Genomic DNA, 14,402 nt, shown 5'->3' on the forward strand with positions numbered 1-14,402 from the left:
TACAAGCATTTACGAAAATCCGTGGCAGTAGCGCTCTGCCTCACAGCACGTAGGCTATCCCAGCCTCTAGCCTCCCCCACCCTCCCGCTCGCTCCCGCACCCCCGGCCGCCATAAGCCGCTCGGGGCCCTAACAGCATCCTCCGCACCTTTCTAAATGCGTCTCTGCGGTCAACAGGTCCTGGTCGTCCATGGCCAGCATGCCCAGGTTGAAGTGGACCCGCTCGGCGTCCACCACGGTGGGCTGCAGCTGGAGCAGCCGCCGCAGCCGCTGGTAGGCCCGCGGCCGCAGCTGGCCGCTGCCCAGCTCCTGGATGAGCACGGCCGAGTTGCAGCAGCGCCTGCTGGTGGTCCGGGTCGTACTCGAGCGCCTTGTCTAGGTAGGCGAGCGCCTGCGCCTGCCGCCCCTTGCTCCAGGTACACGATACCCAGCTGCGGAAACAGGCGGAGGGTCAGGAGTCCTGCCCAGCTGCGGTGAAAGGCCGGAAGTCAGGAGCCCTGCCCAGCTGCGGGGACAGGCGGAGCGCAAGGAGCCCTTCCCAGCTTCGAGCGCGGGGGTCAATTGCACAGTGGGTGTAAATATAACCATATTATATGTATAATGTAAATAGACTAATCAGTGGGTCAGCTACACACGATGCCAAAAGAACATCTCTGAGATGCCTAAAAAGTCGGCTTTGGAATCTTGGTGAGCATTACCGACGCTGGTAGTGCCTTGTTCCACCTGGGTCTTGGGACTAAAAGCTCAACAAACATTTGGCTACGCTCCGTCGAAACGGGATCATCATGAAAGCTGATGAAGAGCGATACAACATATTGGAAATAATCATCTACTTATTTTTTAAAGCTTTTCTAAGCCTGCTGCTCTTTATTTTTTTTGCGGTAGATAGAAACATTGGAGATACTTGGCAGCATCATTATAGCTTTGCGCTCAGCATAGCTGCATGGCATAGCTAAAATGTTTATATCGTCACAGTACAAAGTAATTCAGATGAAAATTTTGTACATTTTGGGACATTCTCTGAGACCAAAACGAAATATCCAAATAAACGTAGTCACAGAACACACCGCCGTTGCGGCGAAGCCGATGTATAGCGCGCCATCCTTGCCACATCTGATCGCTACACAGCAAACACTCACGTTGTAGTAGATGTCGGGGTTGTTGCTGTCGTAGAAGAGCGCCGTCTCGTAGGTGCGCTGCGCCTCCTTGGTGCGGTTCAGCTTGATGAGCACGTCGCCCCTGTTGATGTAGGCCTGCGTGTAGTCGGCGCGCATGCTGATGGCCTGCCGGTAGAGGGCGTCCGCCTCCTCCAGCCGCGCCGGGTCGCGCGCCACCAGACCGGCCAGGTTGAGCAGCACACTCAGGTGGCTGGGCGCCACGCGAGCCTCGTACACCTCCCCCGGCTTCACCTGGGGCAGCAGCGACTTCGCCTGCGGGCGGGGGAGGAGAAGGGGTACAGGGAGGCAAAGACGTGAGCCTGCGTTGGCCAAACTTGGCCTGTGTCGTGAGAGATCGCGCTAGGACGATTTCAACAGCCGAAGACTGCGCAGCTCGTCTGTATTGCTGTTGTTGAGCAGTCAACTGTTGTTGATCAGCGCGCCGATGAGGCCGGCGTAAGAGGCATGACCGGCCGCCGACACCCGTACCTCTCCGGGTGCCGACAGCAACGGACGGTTCACGGGCTGCCACTCGCAGCCCAGATACTGCACCGGCAAATACTCTTCAGGTCCGTTTAACGCGTCTGGTTGGCGGGTTAACGATAGTTAATGGCTGAAACGCCCATGCATGTTTCAGCAGAAGTGGTCTAAAATGAAACGCTGGGGTTATTTTAGTGAGCGGCGGTTCGGGGAAGCCGACGCCGAGGTGGCCGCGCCCTCTCACCTTCAGATAGGCCTGCTCAGCCTCGGCGTACTTCTGCAGGCTGCTGTAGGTGCGGCCCACGTTCATGTAGGCGCCGATGTCGTCCTCCTGTACCCTGCGCCACAGGCGTGACCTGGTCAGGTCACAGCACTCGCAGGTCCTGTATCGGCGAACAGGACAGCGCACAGCTCCAGCGGCTGGTCGATCGGGATCGCCGGAGGCACCGTTCGGCGTGCCAGCTCGTCACCGCAGGCGCCTTCCTTCACACGCCATATAGCCTTCTTCTCAGCATATCACCAGTGCGGTCTGCCTGAGTCATGCGTGCAAGCAAACCCACTGCTCTATCAACAAGACTCAAGGCTTGTCGTCGTCATCTCGTCTGATTCGTTGCTCCACCCCCTCCCTCATCCCCACCCGTCCTCCTGCCCCGGACAGATCGGCAAACGGGACACGGCCAGATCGCACTAGCTCTTCCGACACGCCCAACGGTCGCCTTGCAGCCCTTGCCCCGCCATAAGTCCAGCCACGCGGCGCCGCCTGTGATCCTACGCTAAAATATTCACGCCGTTTTTAGAAAACTTTGCCGCCAAATGGCACACTTGTCCAAGTTTGGTTGGTGGAAGGGACGCGGCGACAGGCGGCCGGCGAACTTGTCGCGCTGGGCGGAAACTGCCGGCAGCGCTGAGTCCGACACGCCGTCGGCGGCGGGCTGAGCATCGCCGACGACGGCGTCCCGCACCCGCCCCGCCGACCCCGCGCCGGCATCGGCTAACTTCGCCGCGGTGGCGACAAAGTTACGCCCACTGACATCAACCCATCGTCCCATTAATTTTCAACTTTACAGAGGCCTGCAGTGAGCACAAATACCATCTCTCCTCAGTCAGACATACAGAGTACGCGCTGATAACACTTTTCAACAGTTCCCTGGCTTCTTTGTGAATCTCGACCATGAGATTGCCACCTGCCCTCGAGCCACGGCGCAGTATTTTTTAATGCGTCGTAAATATCGCTCCCACCCAGGCACTACCACAGATTCTCAACAAATCCGCCATCCACCCTCAGTCCAGCACACGGTCCGAATTCACCCTGCGTTACCAGTGTTATCCTTCCCTAGGGGGCCAGGTCGACAGCGAACCGGTCATGGGGTCACGACCCCGCCAACGCTCACAGGCTGGGCGTGAATTCGCGGACAGTCAGTTCTCCGGACTGCCGACCCACCTTGCTGTCGTGTAATGGACAGATATCAGAACGGCTTAGGACCTCACACGCGGCAGGGAATTTCAAAAGAGCTCGCGTTTGGGCGAAACTGATGACCTCTGATCATAGGGGTTTGTTAGTTCAAAGTTCCTTGGAAGGAAAAGGCGAACTACGGTTGCGTCGCTGAACTTAAAAGCTCTCTAAAAAGCTTCCACCATTTGATCAACCGGCGTGCTTCGTGGCGCCATGCTCGCATTCAGAACCAAATCAGAACTAATACTAATTAAGGTCTCAGAGCATTATCACGTTAATTTCTCATCTATTTCCCTTTCGTATTACTGCCCTAGTTTACTCCTCACACATCATTATCACACAGACACCGATGCTATTAGATACGGAACACCGCAGTCCGTGAAGTCTCCAGAGCCGCTGGCTGCACTCCAGTTCAGAACAGCGATCGGATGACCCCGTCCCACCGAATGTGTTCCGTCCTGCCTACAAAAGAGTGTGACATAAAGGGCCAATACGGAAGACAAGTCGCCACTCTCATCTCGCCGTGTGGACAATCGGAGCGGCTTCGACAATCTATTGCTCTAATAAGTAGCTTTCGAACGGACGGAATTCCCGAAGTGGCCGTCTTCAGTCGGTCCGTAGCGTTTGGATAGTTCCGGAGAGCGTCACACTTCTCGTCAGACGCAGTCCATCTGACAAAGTTTGTCAAATCGGTCGTGATGGCGTCCGAAACAGCGCAGGTGGATTGCACGGAAATGGTCGCCAGTCTGCGATCGATTGTTTCATGACGTTTGAATACTTCGACGCCACGGTGTATTTTTGTTCGTATGTGGAACAAAATACATTGCGTATATATATATATATATATATATATATATATATATATATATATATATATGCCGCCGCGATGTGTATAATACATCGTCGCCTTCGCATTTTGGAGCACCTGTGCTTTGAGTGTATCTGAGCACAAACCCATTGATGTACATTTGGGGGGATGGAGTTCATGGTGGAGATGAGTGCGCTGCGCCGCAGTCCGGCTGCCGCTACATGTTTGTGCGCCGCCGGCTGCCGCTGTCACGCCTCCCCGCAAGAGCGAATTTATACTGGGGAGCTCACTGGTCAGCATACGAGCCAGATGATGCTAGCGCACGGCTCACGTTGTGACTCCAGTACATCCATCAACACGCACTCATGTGAGCCACAGAGCTAGGATGAAGCGGGTGACCGGGGTATTGGCGGATGGTAGATTCGGTCAGGTTCCATGAACGGCTGTCTCCCCGTACGTGGCTGTGCGTCCTTAACCCCGGTACTGCACCTCCACCTTTTGGCGGACGATTATATTCCAACGGGGCAAAAAACGGGACCAGATGCATTGATAATACGCATAACTGGCAGGGATCCCGTGATACTGAGGAATTACATTGACAAGGGCCCGCTGAATAGCAGCCCTGGGAACCGCCTTCGGCCGTTATTGATCCACATAGACTTCATGCATTCGGCGCCCCACCACACTCATTCCAAGCATACGCATCCGCTGGCGCCCACGTCGCCCCACTCATTCTTGGCTCGCACACGGGTGGGACCCCCCCCCCCCGTCCTATCCAACGCGTTGGCATTGTAATTGGCACGTCTGCGCGAATCCTCGTTAAGCTGAACTAATTTTAGTTCATACATTTAAACACCTAATGAAGCCACGTGCATTCCCTATTCAAAACATGTCAGGTTAATTCATCACCTTGGCACCGACGCAGCTACCGGTCCGGCATCCGGTGTCCGGAGCTGAACGGCGCCTCGTTCCGTCGCCTGACCTCCAGGGTGACGGCTGTCTATTCGGACGGCGCTCCCTGCGTCTCGTCCGCAGCGGGCGGCGCACAACTCCTTCGGCCGCGGCCACCGCTCGCAGCTTTCCGCTGCTGCGCACGCACCTTAGGCAGCGCCCCGTCCAGCACGGAGACGTCGCCCGCGGCGCTTCTGCGCCCCCGCCTGCCGCCTACCGGAGTAAACTTTGCAAGGCACCACCCCTATGGCACGTCTCTCAGAGGCCTGGAGGCAGACAGTGCGCCGGATGGGATCATGGAGCCCCTCGGCAGACAGCGAGTGCCCGGCGTGACCTGCGTTCACGCCTTACGGTCTCCACGACCGGCGCGCTCTGGAGACTGCTTGACTTTCTGGAGACTGCTTGACCCAGTTCCTTGTCGCCCTTCCCATGAGCGTCGATGGCGGGACCTCTATCCGTCCCGAACATCCCGCCATCAAGAGCTTATAAGGCCTGGCATACACCATGTCAGAAGAGAACAGGCTGTGTCCTGTTTTCTCTCAAAGCATGGTACACCAACGGATAGGCACAGCTACCGCCGTGCATAATCTGGGGTCTCGGGCGGTCTCCACTTGTCCTCGGTCATACCATGACCTACGCCTCTTCATGCCGTCCCGCCTGAGGTCAGCAGAGAGACAGCAAAACCAGTCGACCATCTCTCAGTCCAGAAAAGCGAAACCGTGCCTTTGAGTCGCGTTACCTACAAACATATATTTACGTAAAAGCAGGACTTCGGTCGTCTGACTCATTGACCGTGCCGCAGTCAAACCGTGCTGCTCAGGCGCGTTCCGAGCCAAGCATCCTTTAATTATGGCCACTATACGATTCCATTGTCAGGAACGGACGCCATGTTGCTTATCAGACGAAAGTCTGACGGTCAGGCGGAAGTTGACCCTGGCAAAGCAAAATGCTCCGTGTACACGAGGTGATCAGCTACTAAAAAAACATAACGATAAAACAGAAAAACAAAAATACGCGCACGAATGCCATCCAAAATCAGTTAATAATCCGGGTCCGACAAGCGATAACGCAGAGGGAGAAGACAGCGTGCGCATGGTGAAGTCCGTCCGCTTGTGCTGCACATGGTTCGGCAAGGGTACCACCGCCTCGAACAATCGGAAATAAATAAAGAGAACGAGAGAATTCAAACCGTCAAGCCAGCCAAGGCTAACGTCACAGCAAAAGGAAACTTTCATGGATCTGGTGGCGTACGCCGCGCCTGGCCGCGGCGCGGGACAGACGAGGTCCATGACGAGCCGCTGCGCCTACACGTGGCCGCCTCCAACGGCAAAATCAAGATAGCTTCGGTGCGGGCCAACGAGTGAGCCGCCGCGCCGAAGTACGCGTCACCACGGGCCACGGACACTGTGCCCACCCACGCCGGGCACGAGTGCCCTTCGCCGCCTGGTCGAATCACCTCCAGCCTCGCTTCCACGCTTAACTGTTAAAGCGCAGACCGTCACTTGTAGTTACAAAATCACTCACACGCATGGACCACAACAGTTCATCGCTTTGCGCGGTCCCGTGCCGAAGTGCGTGGCCCCTCTCCCTTCCTTAATTATGCAGTACGCCAGGGACGCATTGCCCGGCCGGAGGGGTCGTGCGGCCAGTGTTCCCCCTTCCCTAAGTGCACAAGAGGGAACAGGTGGCCGTGGCCCGCGCCCAGCCGCTGGGGAGGGGTCAAGGGACGCGGGAGCGCTGGTCGTCCATGGCCCCGTGAGGATGGAGATAACAGCCCGTGGACTCGCACGCGTTGTCGGGCGTTCCGCTGTCTGCGAGGCCAGATATCGCCGCCAGGTGATGAGAGTTGAGGTCTCGGAGAGCCGTCCTCGAGGCGCGGCGTTATGTGCCGGGTGTCCTCCCTAGCACCCCTTCTCGGAGACACCTCTCCCTCCCCCCTCCGCTGGCTCCTCCTCGGGACTCTCCCCGTTGATTCCCTGAAGTAGACTCCTATTTGCACAATCTGTCATTTACCGTGACTCTTCCAACAGGGTCGGCCCGCCTTCGTTTTTTGCGCATGGACCAATAGTTTTGCCGCCACGACCCCTTCCTCCAATGTGTTGCCGGGCCGGCCTGCGCTGCTTCAAGGGCTCGGCGACTGTGTAAGGCCCACCCACTCTCGCCTCGGGCAGGTCCTCCGTGCCCTCTCCGGCCCAGTGCCCACGTGGCGTGGCGCTTCTGATGCCAACTGGGGTGACGGCGGCGTCGGCGCGGCCGGGTTCCCGAGAGGAACAGCGAACACCTCCGACACATGGAGCGCTGTCTCGCCGGTGATCGGGCATCCCGCATCCATTAACCTCGTTCGGCCGGCAGAGGGCAGGCGTCCCCCTTTGGCGTGATGGTCCACTTCGGAGGAAGGGGCCACCTTTATGGCCGTTCCGGGGGAAAACGGCGGCTTACGCCACCTGGCCGGGCGATACACACTGTCCCCCGCCCCCCCCCCCCCCCCCCCCCTCCCCAGATCCGGTCAACAATGCGGGCCGGCCGGCCGGCGCGTCGGGCCGGTCCGGGTCCGCATTCAGCCCTCAGGCCCGCCCGGCCTAATGGTCATGTTTGGTTTGGAGGGTGGAGTTCCTGACCACGGCCGGCTTCATGACTGTCCCCGTCCCTCCGAGAAGCCTTCCGATCCTGTACGAGTGATGCGGAGAATGAAACGTTGAAAACTGTATGCCTGCATTAATCGCAAAGGGGTTATTGAAACACCGTTTCGGTGAAGCTGCTGAGTCCAAGCGCTGCCTCAAGGCGGGATGGTTATCAGGCACCTTACTTTATATAGCATACCTGGCGTGGTTGCCACGGACCCGCAACGTCAAAATACAATGTTTTGACGTTATGGGTTCGTGTTAAACACTGACGCATGTGATTTATGCCGATGTCATGCCAAAATCATGATTTACAGCTCCCACTATTGTATTCAGCGGCTTACAGGAGCTTTTGTTAAGCAATAATCGTATTCCTGCACCAAATAAGCATTCATACTAATACAGATTCCAAAGCACGTTCATCCATGATGCAAGCTACATTTCTACTGAAACTCGCCGCCGTGAAGTAAATGTTCTTCAAACCCTAGTCTAATCTCTATGAATTAAGCCTCTATTACAGTCTATACGCAATGCTAAATATTTACGCCCGTGACTGTTATTGTTATTAACACGCTTCCGGGTGAGTGGGGGTCAGTTTGATCCCCCCCCCCCCCGAAGGTTTGCAGAATGATTTCCGAACGGCGTGGCGCAGCCGCGCCAAACTTTGCATAGGCATGGGCAATTGAAGCGGATCTTTTGCAATACAAATTGAGACGTGCCCTGAAAGGTCACTGACCTATACCGTGTCAAAGTCAGGTCGTGGCTCTCAGCGAAGACAATTTCTAAGGAACAATATCATCTGCTGCTACAACGGAGTGTTAGGCGAAGTCATACATATTTAAGGTAGCTTCTTAGCTAATAAAACAATTGAAACTATAATAACAACAGCTTCAGTTGACCTAGGACCAAGTATAAAGGTCAGACAAAGGTAAAAGCCAACCTACTTTGCTACTCGAAAGCTCACCTTATGGGGTAGGTTCCGGTGCTCATTCCGCATTGATTAATAACCGGGCCGCAATGGACATGTTCGAAGGACTTGTTTAAGGTCAGATTAGGTGGCTGACCTAAAATGACCTATGTCAACATTTTAGTTTTAGGAACATATCACCTAGCGTAATCCCTGATCTTTATTCAAATGGAAAAATAGAAGCAATCTTGTGGGTTCATGGTCATCTCGACCTTCTTAAAGTCTGAAAAGGACCCTGGCCTTAAGTTCATTGACTTTTTTCCTTAGAACAAGCATCTAGGTTCAAGGCGGTTGCATAAGGAAATCTGGGGGCACTTTGAACACCAATCTGGGGTTTGACCTTGTTTGACCTTATTTTGTCCCGAGGTCATGATCTACACATCTAAAATTTAAAAAAGCACAGTCACAAGCAGGCTGACATGCCCTGTGGGTTAAGTGTCTCTTGCTGTCACAGTTTTTTTAGATCTCACGGGGTATCAAATTGCCCCCTACCCAGCGAGGGGTATTCAACCGGTCACCCGGGCACATTATAAGTGTCCAAATGACACCTTGGTTCGTAATACACCAATCACCATTCTGACATTCTCAAACAAGTCTATATCACATTTGTTTTGATCGATCTCACTTTCAATAGATTCCGTGGAGAAAGTCCGCGCTACGAATAGGCTTATCCGACATTTTCTTAAAGGCTCACCATGTGTGTTTTAGTATTCTGAAACATTTTGAAATGCTTCCAAACAAATCCTTCGCAATATCGACGTTCCACATTGCTCGGTAAGACATGGATTCACGGGCAAAAACTAAATCCAGGCTTTGGAAAAAAGCCCAATGGAAACCAAAAATCATAAGCCTATTGGTTTTCGACCACATCAGCATGCTTTAATATATATGTGCTACGTTTTCAAAAGCTGATCAACTTTTCTACATCTACAGTGACTCATTTTAACTTTGCTCAAGAGTTGAGCTAGGGAGGGCTGAAACTCTGCTGCGAGCTGCTCCTGCAAAACATTGCAGGAGCATCCTCAAGGCTCCCGCGATCATTGCAGGAGCAGGCCTCATGGTTCCCACGGTCATTACAGGAGCAGGCCTCAAGACTTCCGCGGTCATTGCAGGAGCAGGCCTCATCGCTCCCACGGTCATTGCAGGAGCAGACCTCAAGGCTCCCGCGGTCATTGCAGGAGCAGGCCTCATGGCTCCCACGGTCATTGCAGGAGCAGGCCTCAAGGCTCCCACGGTCATTGCAGGAGCAGGCCTCATGGCTCCCTGGGTCATTGCAGGAGCAGGCATCAGCGCTCCCACGGTCATAGTCCCACTGGTCAAACAAATCCAATGTACTGTAGCCTGATCAAGATTTGTGTGGGGCGATGTCTGCTTGGCTATTCCAGCACATCCAAGAATTTGCAAAAAAATTGTCAAAGCCTTCAAAAGCTGCAACAGCAAAAAGGTACAACACAGAAACGAAGCTAACTACTTCCGTCGGTAGATATTTGCATGAACTGCCTGTTTCCAAAAGCTCGAAATTTCACGACCACATTCCCATACCACGCTTTATCTCCGTCTTGCGCAGAACGCCATCAGAGCCGGCTGGAAAAACAAACACAACAGCCCGGCGACGGCCGCCGCGCTATGCTCTCCGTACTGTTACCTTGAAGCCTGCTGGAAGAACAGCAGCGCCGTCTGATGCTCCTGCTGACTCTCCAGCGCGTGCCCTACGTTGTTGTAGAGCTTCGCGTTGTTGCGGTTCACGCGCAAGCCGGCCATGAAGATGCTGTACTCGCTGCGCCAGTCCTGGTTGCGATGGTAAGTCTTGATGCCGTGGAGAAGCAAGAGAGAGGCCATGCCAGCGTACAGGAGCCTTCGACACCGCCTGTGGCCGGGTGTATCTAATCAGCGGCTTTGTGCAGGCCTCCAACAATCACCTCTCAGAGTACGTTCAGGGATGGGTGGAGATGTTCAGAGCACGCTCAGGGATGGGTGGAGGTGGTTAGAGTGTGTTCAGGGATGGGTGGTGATGTTCAGAGTGCGCTCAAGGATGGGTGGAGGTCTTCAGAGTGCGCTCAGGGATGGGTGGAGATATTCAGAGTGCGCTCAGGGATGGATGATGATGCTCAGAGTACGCTCAGGGATGGGTGGAGGTGCTCAGAGTGCGCTCAGGAATGAGTGGGGGTGTTCAGAGTGCGCCCAGGGATGGGTGGAGGTGTTCACAGTACGCTCAGGGATGGGTGGAGGTGTTCAGAGTACGCTCAGGGATGGGTGGAGGTGTTCAGAGTGCGCCCAGGGATGGGTGGAGGTGTTCAGAGTACGCTCAGGGATGGGTGGAGGTGTTCAGAGCACGCTCAGGTATGGGTGGAGGTGTTCAGAGCACGCCCAGGTATGGGTGGAGATGTTCAGAGATGGGTGGAGGTGTTCGGAGTACGCTCAGGGATGAGTGGAGATATTCAGAGTACGCTCAGGGATGGGTGGAGGTGTTTGGAGTATGCTCAGGGATGAGTGGAGATGTTCATAGTGCGCTCAGGGATGGGTGGAGGTCTCAGAGTGCGCTCAGGGATGGGTGGAGATATTCAGAGTGCGCTCAGGGATGGGTGGTGATGTTCAGAGTGCGCTCAGGGATGGGTGGAGATGTTCAGTGTGCGCTCAGGGATGGGTGGAGTGTCGGTCTCATGGACGAAAGGTTATTGGCTCAAAGCTCAACGCTTGGTTGCGTTTCGGTTTCTCCACGATCAAAACTTCATGGATGGAGACACTAATGACACATGGTAGTTCAGAGCGTCATAAAGTAATGCAGCCGCTCTTGGTTTCAACCGCCCAAAAAATTCGAAAATACCGAACACCATCGCTCGAGTTGCTTCTCGAAATCACTGTCAACCACAGCGTCTGAGTATTTTGAGTAACCGGTTTTGCAGACCAGTGTAAGTTTTCTGCGCGCCTGAGTTGATTTTCCGTCCATGACAGCCGATTAATGAAGCGCCTGCCGCACGCATCGTTTTTCAATCTCAAAGTAGACTGAGATGCTTCCAGAAATTTGCCTGCTGCTGAGCGGAAAATAAGCATAAACGAAACTCAAGCGACAGCTTCTGCAGAATGAGACGTCGTCTCGCAAATCTAAAGGGACGCGAGAGTGGTTTTGCAAGACGTCTCAGAGAACAGAAGGCTGGCCGGCGCTTTCACGTGAGTGAATGGTCCCAACCTTCCCCAGACCTAAGACCACCAGGTTTCTTCCCGAAGGGGAAGATGACGGAAAGCGTCACAAAAGCGTGCCAAGAGCACTGACGTGAGGACAGCAATCCCAAACGACTATGATTTCCACCGGCGCTAGGTAAGCGCGCTCCCGACCGCCCATCTCGTGGTCTAATGCCGCTTACTGCGCATCGATTGTCACCATTCTGTTCGGCATTGTACGTAAACGAATAACAAATGTACAACGTCCAAACTCACACGGCATGGAAAAACAACGAGGGCAAATGAAGTAAATAGATCTAACTGGCGAGCAATTTGTTTTTATGTCAGGTGGATAACTGCCAATAATCACCTGTCGATTTCCTGTGTGTGTACCAACTACACAAGCCAGATTGGGGAGGACACTTCTTGGTGCGATTTTGAAGGCATCCACATATACAAGTTTTCAAAAGCCTGAGCAGAGTCATGCAGAGTCACTAATGCTTCCATAGATCCCAGTTCTCATAATTCCACGAGTTTGCTATCCGCGGTTTTGGAAGAGCGACACTTAAATATTGCGTGCTTAATGGCGTCTCGCTCGCGCTACCGTGCTGGAGATAAAAAAGCAGTACAAACTGACGGTAAAAACCCACTGTAATTGAAACGGGCCCTATTAAAACAGCCATTTTAAGCTATCTGAAGTATGGCTCAAACGTAGCCATTCCGCGCAATGCATGCACGATATTATCATGCCAGCAATGTGCACACCGCATGTTGCATCACTATTTGTACTCTAGATATTGTGCATGCGACGGAAAATGTGCAGTGTTCTCTTATGCTCAAGAGGCGAATAGGAGTTATTGTAAAGGCGAAATATGATATGAACTACCACAGACTCATCTTGTGAAACCATTTCCGAATCCGTCAAAAAGTACTGTCACTCCCGGAATATTTAAAAGGGATAAATTGAGGTATGCTATGAGCTAACCAGGCTTTTCATGTTATTGTAATCCACTTCTGCTTTGGCGTCATTTCGAATAATTAAATCGCAAAAGTAATGCTCTCAAAACCTACTCGTTTCTGAATCCTACCGACCACAGTGTTTACTGTGCCCATGGTGTCCGGGACAGTTGTAAGCGTATATAACCCCACATGCTGCCAAAAACCAGCGTTTGAAGCTTTTGGTTGGAACCAGTGCCTTTGAATATAATTTAATGGCCTTAACAGCTAATGCATGACCACTGGATGTCCACAAACGGCATTTGGTGTGCGACAAATTGTAGCCGAGACTACAGAGCTTCACAACACCATAAAGATTTTGAGGCCGCCGAGATAAGTAAATTGCCGCAGCAGAATTGCACCGGCTGCGGTCGGCAGTTCCTCACTCCGTCCTACCAACCAGTCGCAGCGGCCGGCCGTGTCGTACACCGCCGGACCAGCCGGCGACACCGAGGCTCGCGGGCCGTGTCGTACACCGCAAGACCAGCCGGCGTCACCGAGGCTTGCGGGCCGTGTCGTACACCGCCGGACCAGCCGGCGACACGGAGGCTGGCCGGCCGTGTCGTACATCGCTGGACCGGCCGGCGTCACCGAGACTGGCCGGCCGTGTCGTACGCCGCCGGATTAGCCGGCGTCGCCGAGGCCGGTCGGCCGTGTCGTACAACGCCTAATAAGCCGGGGTCACCGAGGCTGGCCGGCCGTGTCATACACCTCCAGACCATCCGGCGTTACCGAGGCCGGCCGGCCGTGTCGTACACCGCCAGACCAGCTGGCGTCACCGAAGCACGAGATGGTACAACCAGACCAGATGGTACAACAGCGGCACGAGCGAAACTGAACGACGCGACACCGTCGTCACCGATTGGTCGGATGCGGCAGCGGAGCTGACCTCGGCCGGCGCAGCGTACCGCCGCCGGCTGGTCGTCACGGCACCGGCCACATTCGCCCGAAAAGCCGCTGCCAGAGACAAGAGCGGCGGTAATTAATACTGGCCGTAAATTCGGGTCGCTCCGCCGCCCCACCGGAGTTTGTTACTTGGAGGCTATTCGCGGAAACCGCCGTCTACGCCGCAGATGAAATGTCAATGTAAATATCTGCTCGTTAGTCTTGATGGCCGTCCGGGGCGCTGGCCCGGTTATGAGGTCTGGTGGGTCGGCACGACAGATGGCGCACGCTCCATCATTGTGCCGCCGGGTCGCGGTGTAACGCCGGCCCGGACCCGCAGCTGGTGACGGAGGCCAACCGACCCGCCGCTCTGCTCCCGGCCACTCAATTGGCCGCGATTTGCCTCCTTTTGTTCGATGGAACCACTATGACGCAATCGTTCTTTGCTGCCTGCACGATGCTTGTGCGGTGTCGACCGGCATGGGTTTTATGAGTGAACGTTGAAGTGACGCACATGTTCAAATCGTTAGTTCCTGAAACTTGATTATAAGACGGTAGGTAATAGAAATACCAGCTTTATTCCTAGTAGAAAACCATGGCAATGGAGATATAAATGCGTTGATATCTCGGGAACATACCTTCAACGAAACGAGTGTCAGTAGTAAATAAAATAGAATAGCAAAAAGTGACTGCTCTTGGCATGTTGCCAAGATGTAAAAGCATGTCTATAAAGGCATGTTGCCGATTGCCGTCTTATCTATATGCATCATGTTCCTCGCAAATGCACTTCACAACTGACGTAATTTTGAAACCTGGTCATTGTGGACTGTCAGTTGTAAAATACCCCGAGCTTAACACTTCACAAGCACTGCTTGAAATAGCCCCTTTGCCCAAAATGAAATGGACTCTCGTGCGGGACATTTCTG

General features: G+C 54.1%; 1 protein-coding gene across 1 annotated transcript in view; it reads right to left on the reverse strand.

Moving 5' to 3' along the window:
* LOC119107975 (uncharacterized) overlaps positions 1 to 10,275 on the reverse strand; it is an 87,183-nt gene extending 76,908 nt beyond the window's left edge. Inside the window, 4 exon segments of the mRNA XM_037231563.1 lie at positions 148 to 248; positions 1,139 to 1,429; positions 1,881 to 1,974; positions 10,082 to 10,275. Coding sequence (XP_037087458.1) covers positions 148 to 248; positions 1,139 to 1,429; positions 1,881 to 1,974; positions 10,082 to 10,275 — 680 coding nt within the window.
* Between the last annotated feature and the right edge of the window lie 4,127 nt (positions 10,276 to 14,402).

This window comes from Pollicipes pollicipes, unplaced genomic scaffold, assembly GCF_011947565.3.
Source record: "Pollicipes pollicipes isolate AB1234 unplaced genomic scaffold, Ppol_2.1 Scaffold_6686;HRSCAF=7923_pilon_pilon_pilon, whole genome shotgun sequence".
NCBI lineage: Eukaryota > Metazoa > Arthropoda > Thecostraca > Pollicipedomorpha > Pollicipedidae > Pollicipes > Pollicipes pollicipes.